The sequence below is a fragment of the Mesocricetus auratus genome, unplaced genomic scaffold (assembly GCF_017639785.1).
Source record: "Mesocricetus auratus isolate SY011 unplaced genomic scaffold, BCM_Maur_2.0 Super-Scaffold_100009, whole genome shotgun sequence".
NCBI classification, from domain to species: Eukaryota; Metazoa; Chordata; class Mammalia; order Rodentia; family Cricetidae; genus Mesocricetus; species Mesocricetus auratus.
The window spans coordinates 59,401,218-59,428,197 of NW_024429193.1; the positions used below are offsets into that span (position 1 = coordinate 59,401,218).

Below are 26,980 nucleotides of genomic sequence, written 5' to 3' on the forward strand. Positions count from 1 at the left end.
AGGGAGCATGGCCGCAGGCAGGTAGGTACATCACTGGAGCAGTAGCTGAGAGCTTACATCTTGATCTACAAGCACGGGACAGAAAGAGCTACCTGGGGATTGTCTGTGCTTTTGAAACCTCTAAGTCCACCCCAGTGAAACACCTCGTCCAACAAGGTCACGCCTCCTAATCCTTCCCAAACAGTTTAAGTAAATGGGAACCAAGCATCCAGATATATGGAACTATGGGGACCTCGTTCAAACTACTACACAGGGTGTCAGATCCCTTGGAGCTGGAGACAAGCATTGTGAGCTTCCCTACATGAGTGCTGGGATCCAAACTCCAGACCTCATGATAAAACAGCAGTCTTAACCACTGAGCTGTCCTTCCAGCCCCTAGCTTAAATGAGATACTGTGGATTGAGTCCCAAGCCCAGTGCATGCTAAGCACAGTCTTTACCACCAAGTTATCTCTCCAGACCCTAAAGTATATTACATACTCAAAGAAACAAAGGCACATAAACCCTATCAGTTTTCCTGAGGTCATATAAGAAGAATGACAAAGCACAGGTGTGAATTAGCTGGCTTAGCCATTATCTTCACCCGCATTGTTAAGCCTTCCTGGGGCTGGAGAGAGCTCAGCACTTGCTGCTCTTGTAGAGAACCCAGGTTTGTTTCCCAGCACCCACGTGGGGCCTCACAACCATTCCTAACCAGTAACAGGGGATCTGAACCCTTCTTCTGGCCTCTGCAGGCACCAAACATGCACATGGAACATATATCTACATGCAGGCAAAACATACATAAAATAAATTTCAAAAAGTTTTAAGTATTTGGGTGTGGGTGGGTGGGTATGTGTACATGCATTCACATCCATGTGAGTACATGTGAGTGCAAGCATGTGCTTGACACAGTACTCCCCTGGAAGTCAGATGAAGACAACCCCAAATATCAGTCCTCACCTTCTCCACTGTTTGAGAGAGGGTCCCTTGTTCCCTGCCTCCTACACCAGGCTGGCTGGCTTGCAAACTCCCAAGGATTCTGTTTCCGCCTCCCATCATGACTTAGGAGTGCCATGATTACCTCTGCACATACCCAGCTTTACGTGGGTGCTGAGGATCCAAACTCAGGTCTCCACCCTTACAAAGCAAGGGCTCTGCCCACTGAGCCACCTCTCCAGCCCCTACACTCACCGTATGCTGGGAAAGTGGCAGTCGACATGTAAAAGCCAGTCAGTGGGCCAAGTTCTTTACATAGGTGGTTTCATTACGTCCCCAAACAGGCACCCTCGCCTCAAATGACAAAAACAGACTTCAAAGAATGAACTTGCTGAATTCCTCATAGGCAGTTAAGGAGGCTCCGAGCCTGGGGGGAGAACCTTAGAATACAGAAAGTACTAAGCCGTGTTGGCAGCCACCCTGGCCCTCTAACCACAGTCTTCCATGAGGACTCTTTCACCATAAAGATGCAGCTGCTGGATCCTGGATGGAAGTTCCTCCGGATTCTCCACTATTCAGGATTTTGCAGATAGACCAAGAGAAGAAAGGATGGCTGCCCAGGAACTTGAAGTTTCTGTGGGGCAGCCATCCTACCAGATAGTGCCCAGGAAGGGGGCTCTGGAGGGCAGGCCCAGCATGGACAGCTCACAGCAGAGGAGGCTTCCCACAGTGCTAGAACTCCCCCAGCCCTGGGTACACCAACAGAGGCTTCTGGTAGCCAGGTCTGTCTCTGATTTGTGGATCTGTGAGTTAAATTCACACAATCCCAGGCGTAATTCTCAGAATAGACCCTAACAATGCTAACCAAATGCTAACCAAAGCATCCCCTAGTGTTTCTGCCTCCTGCTCCCTGGTCTCGGCAGTTCCACACTTGCTTTTCTGTCGCCTACACCCACTACGTTTCCTTCTACCCTTTCATGATTAACGTTGCCCTGGGTGCAGGCAGGGGCTCAGCAGAGCTGTGTAGGACCAGCAGAAGGGGGGCAGGTCTAGGAGAGGTATTGGGGTGTGGCAGAGGATGCTAGATTTGGATTTGATCATTTGGAACTTGGGGAGCAGTGGGCAACAGGACAAAGATTCCAGTCATGATAAGGGCTTTTGAGAGAGAAGGAGGGAAGAAGGAAAGAGGAGGAGGAGAGGGAGGAAGAGGGGGAGGGGGAGGAGGGGGAGGGGGAGGGGAGGGAGGGGAGAAGGGAGGGGGAGGGGGGAGAACAGCCACAACCCCTGTGAGTCGTCTGACCCCACCAGTACAGTGGGCAATCGGAAAACCAGCGCAAGAATGTTGGCCATTGAGTAAGTTTACCACCAGCACCACCACTCCGTCCTACACTGCCATCTGTCTTACGGCCTTGCATTCCCTGTCTCGTCAGCTCCTCCTGTGAGGCCATGCCCATCTTTCTGCCTTGCATTCCCTGTCTCCTCAGCCCCTCCTGTGAGCCCAAGGCCATTTATTCTGGTGTGACTCAAGAGTCACCTGCGGCTCTCGGGCTCTAATAACAGCCTACACTTGTGGGACTCAAAAGAGAACCAGCCTCGCCCCCTAGTGGTCCAGGCTCACCACTGTGCCAGGCGGGCCCTTTGCTGGATTAACATGCAAAGGGCATGCTGTTGATGCTGACATGATTTCCTGGTTTCCTTAGAATTCCTGACTGTTACACGACTTAGGTCAGAATGATGAGGTCCAAATGGCATCACCTCCCTCCCTCTACCTTTTCAGCCAGTTTTACACACAGACAAGCTATAGCTACAAAGCGATTTGTTGTGGTGGTTCTAAAGATATATTTCTTTGTATTTTATGCATGTTGAGTGCTTTGCCTGCAAGTATTAAGTGCACTAGGTGTGTGCTTGGCACTTGTGGAGGCCACCGGGCACTGGGTGCCCTGTAACTGGAGTTATAGATGGAACCAAACCCAGGTCCTCGTCAAGAGCAGTAAATGCCCTTAAGTGATGACTTCTCTCCAGCCCGATACAATGCATTTTGATGACAAATTGCCCCTGAGAGGAATTTTTTTTGTTTTTTTAAATCCTCATGGTTTAGTAATTCAGTACACCGGCGCTGAAGAGGAAAAGAAAAATCTATCTTCGTTCCCATTTGGGACCAGTCAGCCAAGTTGAAGCAGGCTGATTTTCATTCATTTTAAACCTAAATAAATAAACAAACCTCTTAACTCAAGCCCCATCACAGAGAGACCCCTACTGAATCATTAATTTGGCAGAAGAGAGAAAAGACCAGAAAAATCATTGCTAGGATGGGGGTGAGGGGTGGGGGTTAACTGTGTTAACCAGGTGACTTCTCAAGAGCCAAGACAGGAGGATGGAGCCCCTGTGGTCAAGGCAGGGCTATCTCTGCCAAGCTCCCATTTGCTCTCCTGTGCCTTGCAGGCAAATCACCGTCATAGTAATCGTGTCTGGACTCCTGAAGCTTCACCACCTGTAAGGTCACTGTCCCCACAGTTCCTCCCCTGCTTCTGTGAAGAGAAAGTAAGAAACGTGGACACAGGAGAGCGGTCTTGGCACAGACACAGCCCTGGCATCTGAGGGCAGGGCCTGAAGTCTAGACCTGTGCTGGTCACCACGGAGGCGGGGAGTGAGACAGACGAGAGGGAGCTAGGAGCCAGGCCGTTTCCATAGATACTGATTTCACTTGCATTTTATGACAGCTGTGCCAGACTGCCTGGAGAGGCATTGTTTGGATGCCTGGGGACAGGCGCAGAAGAAAAATACAGTAAGAATGATTTCTTTTAAAATCTTATGCTTTCCCTCCCCATCTCAAGCCCAAAGCACCCTTGATCTCTGCTGATCCTGTGGCAGGGAGCACCCCAGTAAGACCTTTGCCTTCACCTAAGCCGCTGTGGAACCTGGACATCGGATACCACAGGGATCAGTCAAAGTGGCCCTCACATAAAGCAAGCCACTTTCAGGACCACTCAACCCTGAGCCCGTGTGAGAGTGTCACTGGGGCTTAAGGTGAAGAATCTCACCCTGGCCTCCTGCAACGACTGTGGGAAACCCTTGGAAAACTTCCCCTGGGCCGGCTCAAGCCATTGACTCCCCAGAGCCCTCATCGTCCTCTCTCTTTTCCGTCTTCCTCTGTGTCTCATCTACCTAGAGAGTCCTCTCTGCTCCTTTGCCTACCATACACACCATGAGGCTCTCTCCTTGCTAGGGCTTAGAAAATAGACTGAGATGCAAGTCCTGTGCTCAGCAATCTCGGGGACTAATGGGGTTGGAGGACGGGGTGGGGGGGGAGGCAGAGACATAAAAGAGCTATTAAAAACAAGAGGAGGGCCGAGCGGTGGTGGCGCACGCCTTTAATCCCAGCACTCGGGAGACAGAGGCAGGCGGATCTCTGTGAGTTCGAGGCCGGGCTGGACCGATAGCCTCCGAAACAATACAGAGAAACCCTGTCTCGTAAAAAACAAAAACAAAAACAAAAAAACAAGAGGAGTCAGAGGAGACTTTCTGGAGAAACTAAAGTTCAAATGAGGCCCCAACAGACAAGGCAGGAACCTGCCATCACGGGGGAACTGCACAGGCAGAGGCCTGGAGGCAAGGAGGGGGATGGGAATGGTCCCTCAGGAGGACCATAGATGCTAAGAGTTGAGAGCGAAGCTGCCAGGGGCAAGCGATGGGCAGGAGTTAGAACGAGACAGCGAGGGTCCTGTGCACCACGCTACAGCCCCAAGCCTCCGCCTCCTGCCTTACCTGGGGCCCAACAGAGACTTAATTGATAGCAAGCCACAGAGAGGCTTGGATACAGGAAGGACATGCCAGATTTGTGTTTCAACAGACTTCTGATTGTCAGATCCCATTTCCAGTCATTTCCAAGACCTTCTAGTTAGCCTGGGACAAGTTCTGACAGTAATACAGTTTACATTTTAAAAAATTTAAAAATAAATAAATAAATATGCTCTAGGACATTTGCCCGCTCTCAGGGAAAGCTCCCCCACCCCTCTCCTTGGGCAAGGGAGAACTGGCCCCACCCCGCCTCTGAGTGGGATGGTCCCAGCATCTCTGGACTGACCAACTCAGTTGCCACCCAGGCACACATCCAGGACTTGGAGCTGGCACACTCCAACATCTACCTCATCTATGACCCGCTGGAGTGTGTGAAGGGACTGATCCTGTGGAACCCTAGCTGCAGGATCTCCGTGCCCCGGGGCGGCAGCAGGATATCAGTGGGGTTCAGTGTTGATGGTGTACCAAAGCCGGAGCCTTGAACCTGACCAACCACACATTTCACAATGAGCATTTGCAGGTAAAGCGGTTTGGACAAAAGGATGTACTGAATGACACACAGCAGCTCCCAGTGCCACTGAGATGAATGAAGAGAGATTGGGGGAGGGGAGAGGAGCAAAGGGGCTTTGTGGAGGGGGCTTTTTGTTTGTTTTTTTATTCATGTTATTTTATTGTTATTATTTCTTTTTAAGTTTTCCTTTGAGGAGATGTTACAAGGGTGACAGGCAGATACTGAGGGACTGGGAGATAAGTGGGATTGTGGTGCATGATATAAAATTCCCAAAGAATCAATAAAAATTGTTTAAAAAAATAAATTAGAAACAGGACATATCAGTGATTGCCTGGGTGTGTGAGACCCTGGGTTTATCACTAATACCACAGAGAGAGAGAGGGAGGGAGGGAGGGAGGGAGGGAGGGAGGGAGGGAGGGAGAGGGAGGGAGAGGGAGAGGGGGAGAGAGGGAGAGGGAGAGAGAGAGGAAAAAGAAAACTTCCTTGGAACAGCTACAGGAACTGTTACACTTGCCTCATTCAGAGACCTCCTATCTTGGCTTCAGATGTCATTTATTCTCTGGCTGTGTTGATGGCGCCATCTAGTGGTAGAACCGTGACTTGACCTCAAGCTTGCTTCCAAAGGATTATCTAAAGGCTCATATTAACTCAAAACAACTCAGCGACGGAATATCTCAGTATCATTTGCATATTAAAGACTGGGATCTCGAGGAATAGTACAGTTTTCTTGGAGTCTCCTGGGGCTTAACAACTATATTCACTAAGTTCCATTATTCCCTCTTCAAGGGTGAAGAAACTAAAGCCCGGATGACTGGCAGACTAACTAAATTGAGCCATAGGCACCAAGTTTTTCTGGGCCCATTTCTTTCTTTCCAGAAAAATGTTGTCACATTCATAACATTTATTTGAGTCAAAATAAAATGAAACAGTAAAGGAAAAAGACAAACTTCTTTCCTTTTCCTCCCTCCCTCCCTTCTTTCCTTCCTTCCAACCTTCCTTCCTTCCTTCCTTTCAAGGCAACTGGCCCAGGCTGCAGTTACTTTTATTGTAATGAATGTCAGTCAAGGTACAGCTGTAGGCTAGACTTGAGTATAATTATAAGGGGAATAATTGCAACCAGAATATTTGAGGTTGCATAAGCCTGATGCCGGTCAGCGGTTAAACAAGTTTCTTTTCTGTCGACTGTGTGGCTGCTTTGTGCTGAACAAATGCTTCCGAGGATCAGAGAAAGATGTGGGATCGCAGCCCGGGAATCACAAGTGTGTGCCTACAGCGGTCACATCTGTGGCAGGATTAGTTGCCAAGTTCCACGTTTATTGTGATAGGTCCTGATTGCTGCTATAGCGAGTTGTCACAAATTCAATAGCTCAAAACACTGAATACTGTTACCTCACAAATGTTTAGGTTATGAGTCTGAAGTAAAACTCTCGATGAGATAAAAATCAAAGCCTCCTCAGCCTCTGCTCCTGTCTGGAGGCTGGAGGGCACCATTTTCCTGCCTCCCCCGGTTTCTGGGAGCTGCTCACGTCCTCTGACTTCAGTCTATCATCAAAGTCATCAGTGACCACTTGTGTGCTTCTCTCTGTGGTCTCCGAGCCTCTCTGTCTCTCTTCGTCTCTGTCTCTCTAAGGACTTCTGGAATTATACCAGTTTCAGCCATCCTATAAGAATAATAGCCTGGGACTTGGGAGATGACTCAGTGGGTAACGTGCCTGCCCCAGTATACCAGAGTTCAGATCCCCAACACCCGTATAAAACTGCGTGTGATGGCCCTTGTCTGTAACCCCGAAGCTTGCTGGCAGCCTAGTCAGTTGGTGAGCACCAGGTTCAGAGAGATTTCTCAAAAGAGGAAAGGCAGAGAGGGATAATAGAATGCACCCAATGCCTAATGCTGACTTCTAACCTTTAGCGTGCCCACACCTGTACACGTCCATCCATGCACACATGTGTGTATCCTGAGTCACACACACAGGATGCGGGGGAAGAGAACAGTATAATCAGTGCTGAGTTCAGGCATACAGCTGGATGTCCACATTTGTTTGCTTTGCAAGCAGAAGAACCTGAGTTTGATCCCCAAGCACAGGTGCTGTGTGCTCGTAACCCCAGCACAGGAAGATCCCAAGACTTGTTGACCGGACTCATCAGAAAGCCCCAGATAAAGTGACAGACTCTGACTCATTAAGCATGGTAATGGCTGCTGAGGAATAACACCCACAGTTGACCTCTGACAGCTCCATGGATTTGCACATACGTGTACATGCCCTCCATGCTCGTGTAGCAGTGCACACATGTACATACATGTAAATTCACAAAAGAATACTATCCTTGTGCCAGGGTCAGCAAGTTATCAGCCCACTCACAGGGCCCAGGGGTCCATTTTTCTATCATCCACATACACTGAGACCTAAGAGATGGCATACATACAAAGAGGGTCAACCCAAGTCACATACGGCAGTGCACACCTGTAACCCAGCACTTGGGAGGTGGAGAAGAGGGGGTTAGGCATTCAAGGTCATCCTCGGCTGCATAATGAGTTCAAAACCAATTACATGAGACTCTATCTCAAAAGGGGGGGCAAGGGTAATGTTGCATGCCTTTAACTCCAGCACTGGGGCAGTAGAGGCCGTTGGACTTCTGTGAGGCCAGTCTGACTTACATCGCCAGTTTCAGGCCAGTCAGAGATACATGGAGACCCCATCTAGAAAGAAAAAGCTGGTCAACCTAGATGCTTTAGCTGAGCAGTGGAAAGCAGAGTGTTGCCCCTCTGTGAGAGCTACAGGCTCAGCGACAGTTTTAGAGATGACAAGGCAATTTTAAAGGGAAAAGAAGGAGAAAAAAAAGAAACAATCTTGCAAAGCTCCCTCTTTGTAGAAAGGGTAGAAAATATGCTTTCAAAAAAGAAAATATCACCCCTGCCCCCAGTCTCTGTGAAACAAGTGTAACTCAAACATCTAGAGTGGCAGAGACCACCTATGGCAAGCATCAGGCACAAGAACCCCCAAGCTCAGTGTTCTGATATGCAAGTAGGAAGAGTCCATGCAAGAGGGGACGATGGAATCTGTCCCAAATGAGGTGAGCTGATAAATAAAGTATGCTTCCTGTGAAAAAGAAGGCTGGCCTGCAGGGAGAGGCACTCATAATGGCTCTAAAGCATTCGGCTCTTTTGTTTTGTTTTGCTTTGCTTTGTTTAAGATCCAGGCTGGAGTGTTGGACAGGAGCTACTCTGACAAGTCTCCCAACTGAACTTCCTGAATTTTAATGACATATAGAGGCCTTTCGATGCCAGGCACAAAGTCAAGAAACCATAAATTTTTAAAGGATGAGTTTGATTTGATAAAAATATAAATTCTCTGCACAGCAAAACACACTAAAAGCAAAGTTACAAGATGAGTAATCAGTTGGAAGTTTTACAACACATGTAAAGAGGGAAAGTAGTCATTATCCATAAAAAGGACTTATAAATCAACAAGGACCACACACACACACACACACACACACACACACACACACACACACAGAGCCAGCAGCAAACAATTCCAAGGAAAAGAAGTAGAAATAATTAATGAACATCCTAGAAGTAAATTCATCTTTCAAGTAATCAGGAAAAGTGCAAATTGGCAGTCTCTTCCCTCCCCAGCTACTGGAAAACTGAGATGGACAACAGCAGTGGCAGAGCATAGCTGAGGTCCCCTCCTGCAAACTGTCACGTCGTCAGGGACTGTGTTTGAAGAGCAATTGCTGTTCTCAGCAACTTTTCAATTCCTTCTCTTCTGGAAAGTTAGTTCTGCCTCGAGAAGGTTTCCTCTATCTGTTCAAAATAGATTCACAAAAAATCGTATTCTAAGAGTTTGTAACAGAAAAGAAAACACAGGTGTGCAAAGTGAAATAGATTACAGTACTTAGCAAAGTGTTCGCAGCGGTGTGAACAAAAAAAACAAAGAGGAGGGGAAGAAAAGGAGAGGAAGGGGAGGAAGAGCTGAGGGAGCGGGGAGGAAGGAACACAATTTTTTTTTTCGTTTTTCGAGACAGGGTTTCTCTGTATTGTTTTGGAGACTGTCCTGGAACTCGCTCCGTAGACCAGGCTGGCCTCGAACTCACAGAGATCCACCTGCTTCTGCCTCCCAAGTGTTGGGATTAAAGGCGTGCGCCACCAACGCCCGGCGAAGGAACACAATTTTAAACAACCTTCAGCACAGGGTGAATAGATCCCTAAGATAGACCTTATGCTAGAATATTCATTTGGGGCATTGGACAAATGAGGTTGATTTGTACGTGCTGCAAAGGTCATCAGGGTGTAAGTAAAAAGGCAAGTGACACGATCATGTGCATCGTTTATGTCTATACGCATGCCCACAGAAATGGGCTGGAGCACACAGCAACCTGCTTTGGGTGGCCACAGGGTGGTAGCTCTGGATGGACAGTCCCTCACTGTTGAATGGTTTCAGCTCTATGTTTGATCCCCCCAGGGCATAATATTTGTACCTTATTCTTGTCCACTTGAAAATACAGGTATTCAAAGTGAAATAGCCTGCAGTACTTAGAACATGTCCACAGTAAAGCTGGTTTTTGCAGAACAACAACAACAAAATTCCAGCCCTTCAAGTGTTAACTGACAATCACAGAGATGGGAGGCCCCAGATACTAGGAAAGGCCAGAGCCAAATCGTCTAATTAAAGGAGACAACATGGGCAGCCTAGAGCCAACATGGGCTTTGGAGTCAAGCAGCTCGGAGTCAGCCCTGGAACTGCCCTTCCTTCCTGTGCCCAGGACCTAGACCTTGCTGAGTCTCGGCAAAGTGGAGAGAGAAGCATGTGCCCCTTGGTCTTGATGGACATAATCACGTTTCCGCTCCTCCCTGAGTAAGTGCTGAGTGTGCATGGGAAGTACATGCTGAGTGTAGGGTGCCCTAATGCAGCACCCCGGAAACTCAGGCAAGTCGTCACAAGAACTTCTCCCCATTTGGAAGGACCAAAAAGAAAAAAGGACAGAAAAAAGTTTCTAGGGCTTATCTTGACAGTAGAATGTCTAGACGTGCAGGCAGTATAGGAGAAGGCTGGGTAAGATACAGATTGCAGGATGAACCTAGAAGCGGCCTATGGTCAGCAGAGGATCCAGCATATTACATGCTTTAGAGTCTTGGGAAGGGCTCGTAATGAAGGGTTCCACCCTGCGTTTCTAATTCCCTAGGTCTAGGGTAGGTCTCAGGGGTTTATCATAGGTAAAACTGCAGATATAGTGACCACACTTTAAGACCCACTGACCTGAACACCAAAATGACATGGCCTCTTTCTTTACCTCTCTCTGAAACTTTGATCTCGTATTCTCTCTACACACCCCCGGGCACTAAGGACTCTGACCAGAGGCCAGCTACTGTTGTCTGGGTCAACTCTATCCCAGGTGGTGATGGGGCAGCTGACAGAGCCCAAGATTTTGAGTCTGGGATAATTCTGCGAGCCAGACCCAGCTCTGGCCTGGGTCCGGCCTGGGTTACATGCTCAGCACAAGGACAGGAAGTGTGTCCCCCTTCTGCCTAAGCAGATTGGAAAAGATAACTTTGTTAGCAGAAGGCTGGACTGAGGGTCCTGTTCTATAGAATTGGCATGGTCTGCTCTCATGCACGAACTGCTCTATTCAATAGAGGGCCCCGCCTTGCCCTGACAACTGTCTGGGCTGGAAATCCTCTCTAGAGTGAGAGTGCCCTCTACCCCCCCCCTCCAGCCCTCCCTGTGTCCCCCAGGGCACGGGAGCCCTTGAATTTCAGCCAAATGGTCTGATAATGAAGAATCTGGCTTAGGAACAAATAAAGCCAGGGAGGAAGGACACAGAGGGCAAACCTGGTCCTCTCCAGGCAGCACGACCTAGAAAAAGCAATCATTGAGCCCCACGCTGGTGAAGCAAAGAACCTTTGATCTCTCCCAGAGGCGCCCTGACCTTCTTCCTAGCAATGGCAAGGATAGCAGTTACCATTTATCAAGTGATACCTGGCTGGTACTGGGCTCGGTTTTACATGTTGTTTTATTTAATCGCTGCATTCACCAGTTTGCCTTTCAGGTTTCTTGAAAATGACAGGCAGGGCTAGGGTTCGGCACACACAGGGTTTTTCTGCCTTTCCTGCTGCCGTGCCTCGTCAGAGAGCAGATATGTGTGACGCTCTGTGCACACTCCATGTACTTAGGCATCACACCGGAAGCCATGCCTCATCCATCTTGGCATGCCCGGCAAAGTGGCTGCTTAACAAAATCCATGATGGGACGGAATGGATGTGGTGGAGTATCTCATTTCTTGATGGTGACAGGCTTTGGAATGTACACCAGTAAGAAACTGTACATGGACTTTTTTTTAAAAAGTCAGGGAATTTAAAAATTACACTCCTCAACATTTTTGCCCTTGCTACTCTGTCTCAGCCTCTCCAAGCTCTTTGTAGGCTGGAGTCTTCACTCTGGATTGCCCATGCCCTCATGAACTCAAATCTTACATTGTCAGTGACATCTATCTGAGCACCACCCTCCCCCGTCAGCCCTCCCAATTCCACTGGACCTCAAGAGTGGGTCCTCAACAGACACTTGTCTGAGTGTCCAGGTCCTGCTCGCTAAGAAATATTCAGGGAAGTGATCCAATTTGCATATGGCCCTCTGTGGTATTTCTCGGCTTCCCGCCCCCTTGCACACGGCCTTCTGTGGTATTTCTCGGCTTCCTGCCCCCTTGCACACGACCCTCTGTGGTATTTCTCGGCTTCCCGCCCCCTTGCACACAGCAGAACTTGTTCATCTTCCATTCCCAGTCTCCAACGGGACAGACTGAGTGTGGTTTCCTGGGGCCCCTAAATCTTTGTGCTGTCTGCTTCTGCCAAAAGAGCTTTGCAACTTAAGTGACTCTGCCTACATGTAGGGACACCAGAACCACAGAGAGAGCATAGGCTCAGCCTGTACCCCAGTATTCAGCCCAGTCGGAACTTTGGTTCCCTTGTCTGAAAAATGAGGGGACTGAGGTTGACAATGCCCTCCTGACTTTCCTAGCTTTGACTTCTCCCTGTGGGAGAAGCGGGACAGGCATGATCTCAGTCAAGATGGACTTGGGAATTAAAACAGGAGAGCAAACTGACCAACAGGTGACAAGTGGACTTCCCCTGAACCCAGAGTCGCGGAGGTGCTAAGAAAAAAGATCTTGGGAGGAGCTGAACGACTCTACCAACCACTAGATAGCCAGGCTCCCAGCTTCAAACCCTATGGTCTTTCCACACACATCTTCCAAAAGCAGAGGGCCAGCAGTTTACCCAAGATGCCATGGCCTAATAATCTATTTGGTTTCAGAATTTAAAGTTGAAATTTGCTTTTAAATTTAGATTATGCCTGGTGGGTTTTGAGATTTAGAGATCGAGTAATGCAATAGGGTGCCAAATGTGGTTTAATCCCAGCACTGGGGGCAGGGGGAGGGGGCAGAAACAATTGTACAAATCCCTGTTTGCTAGAAGACCACTTGGTCTTCCAATCTATCCACTCTCAGACATCCAGAACTACGCAATGAGACTGCATCTCCAAAGAAAAGAAAAAAACAAAGCAATGTAGCCTCCATGAGAAGACTTCATTTCCCACCAAATAAACTACAAGACCAATTCTGGCTCCTGGCAGGCATACACACATCTTCTTCTCAGAAAGGCTAAGGTGAGCCTCACTCCCCACCGCTCTCCAAACTTTTGTCTGGAAGGTATGAGATCGGTGCTCATATTTTCAGGGGCTTGTTTGCTGTAAAGAGAACCAACAACAAAAGTCAGTTATCAGGAGTGGTGGTACACGGTTATCATCTTACTACATGGGGAGGCTGAGGCAGAAGGATTTGAAGTTCCAGAGCAGCCTGGGCTACAGGGCAAGCAAGACCCCTTCTCAAAAAAAAAAGAAAAACAGAACTGGGAAAAAATTGATTAATTGGACCTTGTTAGTAGAGTGTTCTTCTGTGTCAACCAAGTAAATAAGCAAAGAAAGTGCTAAATTAGAAAGCTATGCAGACATAATGATTTCAATCCTAGCACTCAGGAGTGGGAGGCAGCAGGACTGACATTAGCTGGAGGCCAACATGGGCTACATAATGGGTTCCAGGCAACCTGGGCTACAGAAGAGAACGTTCTTAAAGAAAGTGGATGGGAGGGGAGGGGAGGGGAGGGGAGGGACGGGGAGGGACGGGGAAGAAGTTTGGAGAGAAGGGAGGAGGGAAGAGAGAAAAGAAAGGAGGAGGAAAGGGAGATATGTCCCAAACCTATGAGACTATGATCAGAGAGCTATTTGTCATTCTGCCCATCTGTGCTCAAACACATCCTCTACAAACGTCCTCACAAAGTGGCACTTGATACCACCCGCCACACTGGCCAAGGACACATGGTCACCCCTTGATGTGTGTGTGGGGGGGTCATTTTGACAACAAGCTCTGTAGGTTCTGGAATTTCTTAAAGAAAGCAAACTACAGGAATGAAGCCGGGAACAATCCTTCTCAAAAGGACGAGGCTCCCCCTCCCTCTTCTGGCTCCTCACCTCGTTGGTGCTGAGGGAATAGTCTGGACCACCTATTGTCAATGGAAGGATTCCCTGGAAGACACTGTGTAAGTGCATGTGGGCCCTCAACGCTTGGGAGTTCAGAAGAACTCAGAAGTGTAGAGTAGAGAGTAGAATGAACGTTTTAATACAGTGGAACAGGTTGACATCACTCTCCTTCATACTTCACTGCCGAAATGAGACATATCCACGGCCACAGAAAACAGAAGGAATAAAGAGAGTGGTGAGCAAGCACTCAGCTTTTAGGGAGTCTGTTTTAACCTTAATTTGTATTTAATTGAGGAATTATGCCTTATTATTTCCTGAAAGAATCCAAATACCAACAATTTTTCCCATTATTTCCACGAATAAATTGGTAGAATAAAATATCCCAAATCCCAGCTACTTGGAAGGCTGAGGCAGGAGGGCTGCACATTTGAGACCAGCCTGGACCATTGAGGTAAACTGTGTCTCAAACAAAACAAAATGTATTCCCAGCATCCTCGGCAGGCAGCTCACAGCCACCTATAACTACAGCTCCAGGGGCCCCTGAACCCTCTTCTGGACTCCATGGGCACCTACTCTCACACACATGCATTGTATACACTCATAATTAAAAAGAAAATAAAATGTTTTAAATCTTTCATTGGGAAACATGGTCAAAACAGCGTCTTTTACAGCTGTATAATAGTCAGTCCGGGCAATGAAAGGGGTGTGGATCTCAGACAGCACATGTCCGTGTCTTCTAAGGTGACTTCCCAGTATCATTCTTTATGGGGCTACAGTGATACTCCATCCAAGACCGTCTTGATGAGCAAAGCATCACACCATCATTTACAGAAAGTGTATATCCCTGCCCAATGCCTGCACTCACATGTAACTGTAGGTGATGAGATGAGAAATGACACAAAATTGACAAATGATACCCAGGCCCTTTAGATTCAAAGCTTACTTTTTTATTCATCAAATTTGTTTTGCGATAATTATACATGTGTATACAACCCTCCTTCCTCACCAACTTCTCCCATGCCCCTCCTCCCTACAGATCTCCCCCTCGTATTCATGGCTATTCCTGTTGTTATGTGACCCACTGAGATGAACCAGGGCTGTCTGTACGTCCATGGGTTTGGTGCTATCTGTTGGAGCCTGGTAGGCTCAGCAGAGGGTACACAACAGAGAGAATGGTTCCTCCTCTCTTAGAACCTATCAATAGCCAATAGGTCAGAGGTAAAGGGTGGGACCTCATGAGCCCCTCCCCCTTCCTTGACTGACAGTTGATAGGGACAGTCTTGTGTGGGCCCAGTGCAGGAAGCTACAGTTGTTGACAGTTTAATAATGACAACAGTTGCATTGAGGCTAAAGAAGGGTGATTTACAGCCCTTAGCCTATCTTCTGGTTCTACGTACTTCCGGTCCTCCCTTTCTCAAGGTTCTCTGAGCCCTGAAGGGAGTGGAGTATCTGTCTTGTTTAGGCTGGGTCCACCACTGTTGCAAGACCAGCGGTGCCCTGTCTCCAACAGCATCATGCTTAGCCTCCATTGTGATCAAATTGCTAGCCAACATGGAGGGAATTCTAGCTCAGTGCCTCCCTGTTGTCTCTCTCCCCTCCAACCAATGCGTGTGGCGTCTTCAGTAGTGTGATTTAGCCTCTAGTTCTGGTGGGCAGCATGAGGAATGGCATGAGCCTGTGTTGCTTTGGGAAATTCTGGTGCTTTCTTTGACCCACCTGGGCATGTCTCTCACTCTTGGGACTGAGAGTTGTGTTCAGCACCCCACTATTTCTAGGAACAGAGTCATCAGGAAGGCTACGTAGTCCTCCAAACCCCAAAGGAGGATGAAATGGCATCCTTTGCAAGGAACCAGCCGCTCTCATTTAGTAGGACTTGAAGCAGAAGGAAGCACACCGGTCCCTTCTTACTCTCTCTACATCATCAAGAGTCTCCAAGATGATAGCTTAAAGGACTGAGAAAATACACCCACACACCTGTCCTCAGCAAGAAACCCAAGATTTCCTGTGGGAGAGGACACATCTGTAGCTAAGAGAAACGTTTGGAGGCTGCAGAAGCCCCAGCTAAGGTTCCCACATCAGCTTCCCCACTGTCCTCCCCCCGGGGCGCCCAGCACAGCTCTCCCATTCTCTCACTCCCATTGTTCCCCAAACATCCCTCCCTTCATAAAAGCTGTCTGGCTGGGAGCTTAAAATATTGCTGGACAGTAAAACCTCCCCATCAGGACTGATCCAGTCATATCTGCTCAGTCGTGCAGCACATTAGGGGCGGGGTAGAGGAGTGGGAGGTGGGCTTTTAGGTGGCAAAGGAAAGTCACCAAAGTTGCCATTTTACTGCTGAGCACCAAGAGAGAAAGACCGCACCTGTTTCTCCGTGGGATCCTACTCACACTGGCAAGTTTTCCTCGGTTGGCGTTACAATGTAACCTTTCCTTCGCTTCTTTTCTAGCCTGATCAGGGCCATAGTAGCTTTCCCTGAAACGAAGAAAGTTGCCACCAAGTTCTATTATTGGACTTAGACCGCTGCACTTGAAGCTCAGCCTTGAAAGCCCTCTGGAAGTTGAAAGGTTTGTGGAGGTTAGGAAAGGAGAGAATGCCTGGATGTGTTGGGTGTGGATACAGAAGTTCGAACTCCAACTCTTGACATCTTAAGGTCTTTTCGTTTTCAGAAAGAATGAACACGCCTCCAGGAATCCAGAGGGATATAAACAAGAGGTCCAGTTGCCAATGCATTTTTTTTCACTCACAGCTCTGAGATGGAAGGGCAAGTCGCAATGGTTGAGTGCCGTGAGTGGAGGGGAAGCCACCTGCTCAGGACAGCAGGGCTAAAGCAGTCCATGCAGCACTGGGATGCGTCTGGTTAGAGGTCCAAAACGCCTCCTGGGGCGGGTTCTGGTGTCTGTTGGCGAGAGCTGCTGCCTAGTGGCCCTACACACAAAGATGGAGGCACACTTTCTCCCGCTGGCAGTCAGGGTGCTGTGTGCCCCGCTGATGCTTTGGGAAACTTGTAAGCATGGATGTTTGTGTGGTTCTGTGCCTCTTCAAACCCACGATAAGGCCACAAGGCCCTAGAAACTCCCTTGAGGCTTGGAGTGGGGCAGACTGGGGCTCGCTCACTTCTGAGCTCTGCTGCCTCCCCAGCTGGGCCACTTTAGGAGACTCATTTAACCTTTCATCCTTGTCCCTCCCTGGTCACAGTGTCAACGAGTCTTTATTTTCTGAGTCTCAGACTGTAGCTCAAGGTAAAATGTTGACAGCCTGTGACAAATGTGATTGTAATGAAGGAAACAATGAGGTGACTTTCACACCAAGTTAAAAACTGCTCAACTTAAAGACATTTATTCTAAAACTGTGTCCTCTTTAAGTTTTGTGGTCTTAAAGTCCACCCCACCCTTAATCAAGTGAGGGTGAAATCAGACTACGGACATTATTTAGTGATCTGAATCATTTCTTACTTTTAAAATAAGGAGTTGGCAGCTGTGTGCTATTTTATTGGATTTATTGTGTTTAATAATCTGAAACCTCAATATAAGAGCCATTTGCATAGCTCATAGCTTGTCGTAAGGACTGACAGGGGACACATCAATGTACATCACTGTTAGTAAGAGGTGAGCATCCGACGTAAATTGCTGTTTCAATGATCACCCTTACCTACAGTTCTTGAGTGGGAAGTTGCAAAGAATATATGGAGGTCCTAGGGTTGAGGTTTGAAAAACACCCATCAGTTTCATTTCCATCTGTACTAGATTGGTTACTCCATTTTCACAACAAAATACAGCAGAGAGGACAACAGAGGCGAATGGTTATTTCGGTCCCACTTTCTCCAGGCGCCAGCCGGCTACTGTGACTTTAGTTCTTTAAATGCCCCTGCACATGTAAGTAAGACCAGGGCTGGGGTGTTACTCAGTCCCACAGTACTTGCCTGGCATGCTTAATTCAATCTTTATCCACGGAGGGAAAAAAGACAACAATTCAAACACAAAAATTTAAGGAGGGGTGGGGGGTGACTAGAGAGATGGCTCTTTGGTTATGAGCACCTGCCGCCCTTCCAGAGGACCTGGTCTGAATTCCTAGCACACATTTAGCCACTCACAATCATGTGTAGTTCCAATCCCAGGGGATTTGATGAATTTTTCCAGATTTTGCAGGCATCAGGCACCAGGAGCACATATGTGCAGGCAAAACACTGTACACATTAAATAAACATTATTTTTCTTTTTCAAATAATTTATTTAAATTTAAAAAGGAGAAAGGCAGCAAGAGAGTTTAGCAGGTTAAAGGTTGACTCCTGCCACCAAACCTGATGACCTAAGTGTGATCCCAGAATCCAGAAACCCAAATGGAAGAAGAGAACTGACTCCCTACACACACACACACACACACACACACACACACACACACTCAATCTAAAACATATTGCAATAACTCAAACACTTCCCCCAGCATCTTAAATCCTCTCCTGGACAGAAAAGTAACCTGTTTCACTGTCATACTAACAAAAACTCTTGAATAGACATAAGAAAAAAATTTCAAAATTCAGAACAATCCTAATGTAGCAGGATGAGTTACAAAGGACACGGCTTTGCTCTGCTTTCATTTAGAAATTACTGACAGAATTGTTAGGAAGGTCTTGGGCCATGACCGTGTATCATGACACTGTGTGTTAAGAGTCACTAGCTTACCCATTTATATCCTGATGTCTCATAAAACAAGCACCATCCCCAGTTGATGAGAAGGCTTGTTTTGCCCTTGTTTTTTGGCTCAAGATAGCTAGTTTGGATAATCTTACTTTCTTTTTTCCTGGTATTTGCATTTTCTTGAAAGTTCTCTTTTTATTTTAAATTTTATAAACTTTCTTGCTATTTATTGTGAGTTCTTACTCTCATTACCACTACATAGAAGAAGACTGGAGGTCCCTGAATTTTGGTGAAAATTGTCTTTACAGGAGCTGAGAGTGGTGGATCTTAAAACCTCAGCCCCATCCTCTGGCATCCATGTAGGTCCCACACTTTGAAGTGCTTTGTTCTATGCTGTGATGGATCACGGATTCCAGAATGTTCTATTCTAAGATAGTAAGATTAAGTACGTAGTAATAATAAGCTATCAGATTAGAATACATTTAGCTAAAGTTTTGTCTTGCAAGAGAAAATAGAACTATTTGATAATGAACCCACCTGGGTTTGTCTCATGTGTGGGTTTGATGTTTAGATGGATTACCAATTGTGATGTTTCTCATTTATTTCTGGATGATGCCAGCAGAAACCAAGAGAAGGGTCCTCCAACAGGAGGATCTAAGGGCAGGCATGAGTGAGTTCCACAGCTCCAGAGAGACAACTGTTTTTATCACAGTCCTGAATGAGTGGCACCATTTGTACACACTCTCCCTGTCATTTCAGCCACTGCTATGCTTGAAACATTATATATCATTATGTTTAATAGTATTTTCCATACAGTTTAATGTCTATATTTAAACAACCACTGTAACTAACCTTGCAGCCTATTCATTTTGTGAAACACTAAACACATCCTAGTAGACTTCTGTAACACAGCTTCCCCCGAAAGCACTCTCTGCTCTTGGGATCTAAAGGGGTGATAATAAAAATATACTACCCTCAATTTATAAAACTATTAAGAGGGGTTTCCAGATCTCAACCTCAAGAAAAGAAAGCATAAATTAGGACTATAGAAATCGGAGAAATGTGTAGCCAATGTTGCAGGCAGTATTTCCTAATGGCTGGAGAATCAAACCTTAGGGATAGGTACGAAACTGCAAGTGTTTTGCTGTCTGATCTAAGACCATCTGTTCAGCCTCTAAAGACCCTGTTTTCTCATATCTTGAAAGCAAGTTGGTTTTTAAAATAACATATAAAGTCCTGTGTGCTGGACTGTGTGTGCAGGCATTGGCTATGCAGCAGTAAATACAAGAGGCACACCCCTATCACCCGAGCAAGAACTTAAAGTCTAACAGGGTTAAGATAAAAGAAATAATGCAACATCAAAGGTCTATCCATAAGAAATGTTCAGTAAGTGTTCATTCTCTTCTATTTCTTTTCATATAGGTGATCATTACATATTCCAAAAGAGCCCAAAGCAGGGTGGCTACTTACAATTTCATTCACATAATATTATTGGGAGCCCAGGAACCCATAGTATAAGGGGATTGTTTCAGTATTACAATTCATGAATCTTCCATCAATGTGTAGTCTTGATTTAAATCCATGTAACCAGAGCTTTCTACTTTTGGTCCATATTAAATCACAATAAATTCAAGGAGATACACAGATACTGATTCGTGGATCTTTTCAGACAGCTTGTGAGGTGAATGAGAACAGATATTAATAGTAACACTATTTTATAGATTAGCATTAAAACCACTTCAAGGTCTCTTTCGTCCCTTAGCATTAGTCCACACAGACAAGGCACTCCATAGAGACTGTTTACGCCATGGCAGTTGGGAAAGGAGCGCACTCCAAGAGCTGGGAAAGAGGTCACCTCGGGTTGTACTGTGGTCACTAAGGTTTTGCCTTCGGCTTCCTAGGTGGTGAGCAATGGGCGACTGGAGTTTCCTGGGAAACATCTTGGAGGAGGTGAATGAGCACTCCACCGTCATTGGCAGAGTTTGGCTCACCGTCCTTTTCATCTTCCGCATCCTCATCCTTGGCACTGCAGCCGAGTTTGTGTGGGGTGATGAGCAGTCTGATTTCGTATGCAACACCCAGCAGCCGGGTTGCGAGAATGTCTGCTACGATGAGGCCTTTCCCATCTCTCACATCCGCCTCTGGGTCCTGCAGATCATCTTCGTCTCTACTCCATCGCTGATGTACGTGGGGCACGCGGTACATCATGTTCGCATGGAGGAGAAGCGAAAGGACCGCGAAGCTGAGGAGCTGTGTCAGCAGTCCCGCAGCAACGGGGGCGAGAGGGTACCGATCGCCCCAGACCAGGCTAGCATCAGGAAGAGCAGCAGCAGTAGCAAAGGCACCAAAAAGTTCCGGCTGGAGGGCACGCTGCTAAGGACCTATGTCTGCCACATCATCTTCAAGACCCTCTTTGAGGTGGGCTTCATCGTGGGCCACTACTTCCTGTACGGTTTCCGCATCCTGCCCCTCTATCGCTGCAGCCGGTGGCCCTGCCCCAATGTGGTGGACTGCTTTGTGTCCCGGCCTACTGAGAAAACCATCTTCATCCTGTTCATGTTGTCTGTAGCTTTTGTGTCTCTCTTTCTCAACATCATGGAGATGAGCCACCTGGGCATGAAGGGAATCCGGTCTGCCTTCAAGAGGCCTGTAGAGCAACCCTTGGGGGAGATCCCTGAGAAGTCCCTCCATTCCATTGCGGTTTCCTCCATCCAGAAGGCCAAGGGATACCAGCTCCTGGAAGAGGAGAAGATCGTGTCCCACTACTTCCCCTTGACTGAGGTTGGCATGGTGGAGACCAGCCCACTTTCAGCCAAGCCTTTCAGTCAGTTTGAGGAGAAGATCGGCACAGGACCCCTGGCAGATATGTCACGGGGTTACCCAGAAACCCTGCCTTCTTATGCTCAGGTGGGGGCCCCGGAAGTGGAGAGGGAAGAGCAGCCTGTAGAGGAGGCCGTGGAGCCAGAAGTGGGAGAGAAGACTGGAGCAGAGAAGGTGACCCCGGAAGCGCAGGAGATGGTTGTAGTGCCGGATGGGGAGAAGGCAGAGAGCCCTGCAGTGGGGAAGGAGGGTGAGAAAGAATCACAAGCTGAAAAGGTAGCCAAGCCAGGTCTGTCCGCCGAAAAGGCGCCTCCACTCGGTCCAGAGCTCACAACCGAAGACAACCGGCCCCTGAGCAGGCTGAGCAAAGCCAGCAGCAGGGCCAGGTCAGACGACCTCACCATATGAAGCGGTGCCGAAGAAAGGCACCCCACCTCCAGCTAATACAGACCGAGATAAATCCAGCTGGTATCAATGTACTTGGAGCCTTCTGTGTCCCTTGGTCACCTCCACCCCTAGTTGGATAGATGCTGTCCTAGAACAAGGCGTGCTGTACAACTAGGAGACTGCCTTTCCCATTTGTATGGGCTACCAAGGTAACCCGCTGTCCTAGTGAAGTTCCCAGTTTCATATGCCTGACCTGCTCTCCTATCCCGGCTGCTATGGGGGGCTTTGCTATCCTCCTTCTCCATGGCAAACCATCAGGTCAGAATTGTGGTTACCTCATAACCATTTACTAGTCTTGTCTCAAGCTCGCTGACTCAGTCAGGCTCTGAACTCAGCATTTCCCTAGCAGAAGCCACTGATCCTACATAAGTGATCTCACACTCGAAAGCCTATAGGATCCAGGCAGGTGATTTAAATAGCTAAAGTGACCCTGCTCTAATATGATATATGAGATGATATATCATATGATCTATGGAAGCTAGACAGCAGGGGCAATAGCTGGCCACTTCCAGGCAATAGTTTCCTTGATACCTGGACATCTGTTTCTATTTTTTATTTGTTTGTTGTTATTCTGGTTTTTTTTTAGTTTAGTTTTGTTTTACGAGAAACCAGAAGTTCAAATATAATTGAAATTTTAGCAAACTTAATGAAAAATACAACATGTGGACCAAATGCAATGTATCCAAATTTAACCTGAGGGGTTTCAATTTGCAATATCAGTTTAAATTAATGAGCCCAGATTTGCTAAGGAATTTTCCTGACCTTTTTTATGGTCTTGGTCTAGTTTTATGGCTTCCCAACCTCATTTTACCAATTTGAAATGTCTGAAGTCATCAGTCCAGGAGATACCCAGAGTTCTCGCTGACCGTTCTGTTAGGTCACAGTGCCCCCAGGTTTAAAGCTGTTGAGTCTTTGTATCTGCAAGAATTCTGCCCTGAGCACAGTAAGAGAGCAGTGAGCTATCAAACCTCTCCCTGTGAAATGAAAAGGCTTTAGGCTTTCAAGCCCAGTTGCAGTTTTCTTTCCTGAAGCAACAAAAATCTTTTTAAAATTTTTCTTCCAACATCCGTATCCAGCCGAAAATCTGCATCTCCTTTTTACCAGGGCTGGGAACAGAAACAGTTCCAAGCTGCAGGATGTCTGCCCACAGGCCTGTCCTGAGGGAGGCAGCGCTCAAGCCTTGCTCAGGCTAAATGAGCACCAAAAGCTATGTGTGGGGAACTGACAGGGGAAGGAAGTATCTTAATCTATTACCTACAAGCTGGATGCTCAGACAGTATCCAGTCCACAGTGTATCCCTAGGGACACAGAGGCTAAAGGGGAATCATGCCCTATAAGCCTTCAACCAACCCACCTCCACTACTGAGTCCAATCAGGGACAAATACAAGGTGCACATGCATATTTCACACAGGGAACAACTTTACTCAATTGATTTCCAGAACAGATGAACGATAGATAGATGATAGATAGATAGATAGATAGATAGATAGATACAGGTAGATAATAGAGATAGATAGATAGATAGATAGATAGATAGATAGATAGATAGATAGATAATGCAGATAAGTAATGGTGACTTTAACACCCTACCTATCTGATTCTTTTAAAGAGAGGGCAGAAATTCATGATAATAGGCTTCACATCCCACCAGGACAGCCATGAATGCAGCCCAACACAAAATCATACACTTGCCGTCTTAGTTTGGGCTACTATTGCTGTGGTGAAACACCATGACAAAAAGCAGGTTAGGAAGGAAGGGGTTCATCTGGCTCACACTTCCACATTGTCATCCATCATTGAAGGAAGTCAGGACAGGATCTCAAACAGGGCAGGATCCTGGAGGCAGGAACTGATGCAAAGGCCATAGAGGATGCTGCTTACCGACTTGCTCCTCATGGCTTGCTCAACCTGTTTTCTTATAGAACCCACGACCACCAGCCCAGGGATGGCACCACCCCACAATGGGCTGGGTCCTCCCCCTTAATCACTAACTAAGCAAATGCTCTATAGGCTTGCCTATAGCCCAATCTTTTGACAGCATGTTCTTAATTAAGGTTCCTTCCTCTCAAATGACTTTAACTGGTGTTGACGTAAAACTATCCAGCACACTTACTTAAAACATTATATGATTTTTGTAGCTTTTTTGTGCTTCAAGCCCATGATTCTCTAGCGTGAACTTTGTGGATATCGAGAGGCTGAACATGCCTCAACGCTGTGCCTCCCGTGCTAAGGATGGGTAGGAAGTGGAGAAACTAAGTTAACAGTGCAGAGACCTGGACATGGCACCAAGATAGCAGAAAAACCTGCCTTCACATTGGTCCTACTTCCTGCCAGCACCATCGCAAAGTGGGAAAATCCTTTTGGGGCCCTCTGGATACCACCCTCATTTTAACATATTTATTCTGCATTAAGCCTCGGAAAACTGCCCCTCCCTATGAAAGTTAATGTTCTCATCGCCTGGTGCCACATCCTAAGCCAAAGCAGTTTCAAAAGTAATTCACAAAAGGTTTGTTTTCTTTTTAATATAATTATGCCTAGGAAATCCGTGTTTAAACGAGGAAGGTAACTATGTATTTATCTAGAAACCCAAAATATCAAACTTTCAATGGAGGGATGTAATGGGAATGATCAGTTGAACAGAAGGAAGCATTTATCTTCTTAACATGTGGCTTTCTGGTTCTTACCCAAATCTTCCCCCTGCCAGGTAGTAACAGCCCAGCACGAACCTTGTCATGCACAGTGAGAACAGTAGAAAAATCCCAAGCCTGAGATTCCAGAGTGTTCTCAGCCCTCATAGGCTGCCCGATCACCCCTGCAGTTGTGCTTACAGTTCTAAAAGAACCTTCTTTCTTGATCAGTAATGGGGGTGTGGGAGGGTGGAGGTGTATCCCTACTAGGACCTGATACATGAGGAGTGTGACTCAGTGGTAGTGTGTTTGCCTGGCAAGTGTAAGGCCCTGAGTTCAATTCCCAGCACCCCAACTAAGACCAAATTTTAAGAAGAATAAAGAAAACGCTAAATCCTGTTTTAAGGCGTCATGGCCAGGGCTGCTGGGAACCAGTTGCAGAGTTGTGGGGAGGGTTGTTGGCCTCCTTGTCTTGGCTGCATGTCAGTGTAAACAGGGCATTCCTTCAGATGAAGTGGTGTCTCGCTTCACTGCCCCCAAAGTTTGACGCTTCCCTTTTGGCCTTCCCAACAAAAAGAAGTCTATGATGACGAAACAGACACAGGCACCCAACAACAGGGATTTTCTTCCTATTTCTGCCAGTTAGTCGCTGTGTTGTCATTGTCTCTTATCCTCTCTATACCTCGGGTTTCTGTCTACAAACAAGCAATGGCGCTCACTGCCTGCCTACCTCCAGGGGTATCAGAAGGACTGATGAGTTGGATGCCAGGCATGGAACCTGCTTTATGGTACCACTTCCTGAGAGGGTCCCCCAACAGCAGTAAGACAGGGTGGGGGCAGATGGGTGGCTTCCATCTGCCCCCTCAGTTACGTGGTGAGAGTTTTTCAAGGTAGACATCCTAGGAGCCAGTTTCCTCAGAAAAGACTCAACAAAATTTTGATTCCATATAATGACCCCGGACAGATGGGCAATTACTTAAATGATTGGAATGAGGTTCCACTTTGGCTGCCACACAGTTACTGTTAGGTCCCATTCAGAGGTACCTGTGTGTCTGCAGTCTCTGTGGGGCATCCCTGCTCTCTGTTTGGGGACAAATAATCATGACTGACCCAGGATCACGATGCTTCTAGGTTCTATTAAGTCCAGCTTTACTTCCAACTCAGACCCTCATTAGATAAACACATAGAGCACATGGTCCTGCCAATAAAAGATGCCTTGACTAGCAAGATAACAGAAGTGTGGCTCCCAGGGGGAAGGGACTAATGACTTGATTGCAGTCTTAACATCACCATCAGGGGAGGTCTGCACCAGGAAAGCTGGAGTCACTCAAAGTTCAGTTAGAGAGTTGCAGGCTTGTCTGGGTAATCACTGGCATCTAGGCTTTGTAAAAAGACCTATCTGGGTTTCATGACTTTAGCCCTTGATGTTCAGGTGATGCATCCAACACAGCATTGAACAAATATTCCTGAAGGTTAATATGGCTTGGAGACCCACAAAAATCATTGACATTTTATGAGGTGTGGTAGCTCTGGGGATGCCAAGCTGTTATTCCCCTGCTCTCTATGACAATGTTCTCTAGGTTAATGGGGAGTATAAGCCGCCTCCTTCACAAGGTCCAATTCTTCTTCTCAAAAACTTACTAATGTGCAAATGAAAAGAATGAGGCATTGCCCAAACTGTAAGATCACATCGTAAAGTACATTCTGATGCAATGATCCGTGTCACTCCCTAATAGTGCACAGCTCATTAAGCCAAGAGACTGGTAAAAAGGAGACGATGAGTAAAATGGGGGGATGGCCCTGAAGTCCTAAGAATCACATTGTAAACAAGGAGCATCTGTTGCTGCAAGAGATACCAAGGAGTTCATCTTAGCAGAGTTCGTGTGCAGAGAAGGATGCATCAGCCCCCGAGACTAACTAGGGTAGAAGAAAGATGCGCATCCAGGGAACAGCTCAGCTAAAGCCTCGTGGGGGACAAAGGGAAAGATGAGTACAGAGCCCAGCTCCTTTCCAGTTCCTAGGGTGATGGGCACATGTAGGCTGAGAACAGCCCAGGACCTCAACAGCACCTCCCATCCCATCCTCCTCCTATCTCCCTCTGACTCCCAACTAGCCCTCTATGCAAATCATGTGAAATGATTGCCCAGCCAAAGTTAGTACAGGCTAGCTAAAAAGTGTAGGGACGGATTGGATGGAAACTCCTCTGAGTGTAAATATGTTCTATAAGGTGTAGTGTGTGCCTAGAAATTATGATGGAAGAGACAGGGAGATTTCCCTTTCTTGAAATTACTGTAGCAAAACTAAATATGTCTTTGGGGGAGGGAGGGGATAAAGGAAAGGTAACTCTAGATCCAGCAACTAAGTAAGGAGAGAAGCTATCTGAAAGGCAACTCCGTCTCCACTGCTTTTGACACTGCCACGCCCAGAGCCTGGGAGAGGGTACCATTCAACTCTGACAGTGGCCACCAGGTGCAAGTGGGGCAGAGTAGAATCCCACTGCCTTCAGGAGATTGCCAGGGCAGAAAAACTCTGTAAGAATCCAGACATTTGCCTGCAGAGAAAAGGAACCATCTCCGTTGCCTTCTTTGCGTGCTTTCTTGTCCATCTGGAAAACACGAGTAAAGACTGAGCTAAGCGATGCGTTCAAAGTTAACTCCACCGGGAAATGGCTCATGAGTGGCATCGTTGGGATGG

General features: G+C 47.1%; 1 protein-coding gene across 1 annotated transcript; it reads left to right on the forward strand.

Moving 5' to 3' along the window:
* The first annotated feature begins 20,296 nt into the window (after window positions 1-20,296).
* On the forward strand, window positions 20,297-21,895 carry Gja8 (gap junction protein alpha 8). Its single transcript, XM_040752186.1, has one exon. The coding sequence runs from the start codon at window positions 20,303-20,305 to the stop codon at window positions 21,617-21,619; it is 1,317 nt and encodes a 438-aa protein (XP_040608120.1). The 5' UTR covers window positions 20,297-20,302; the 3' UTR covers window positions 21,620-21,895.
* Window positions 21,896-26,980: the final 5,085 nt, after the last annotated feature.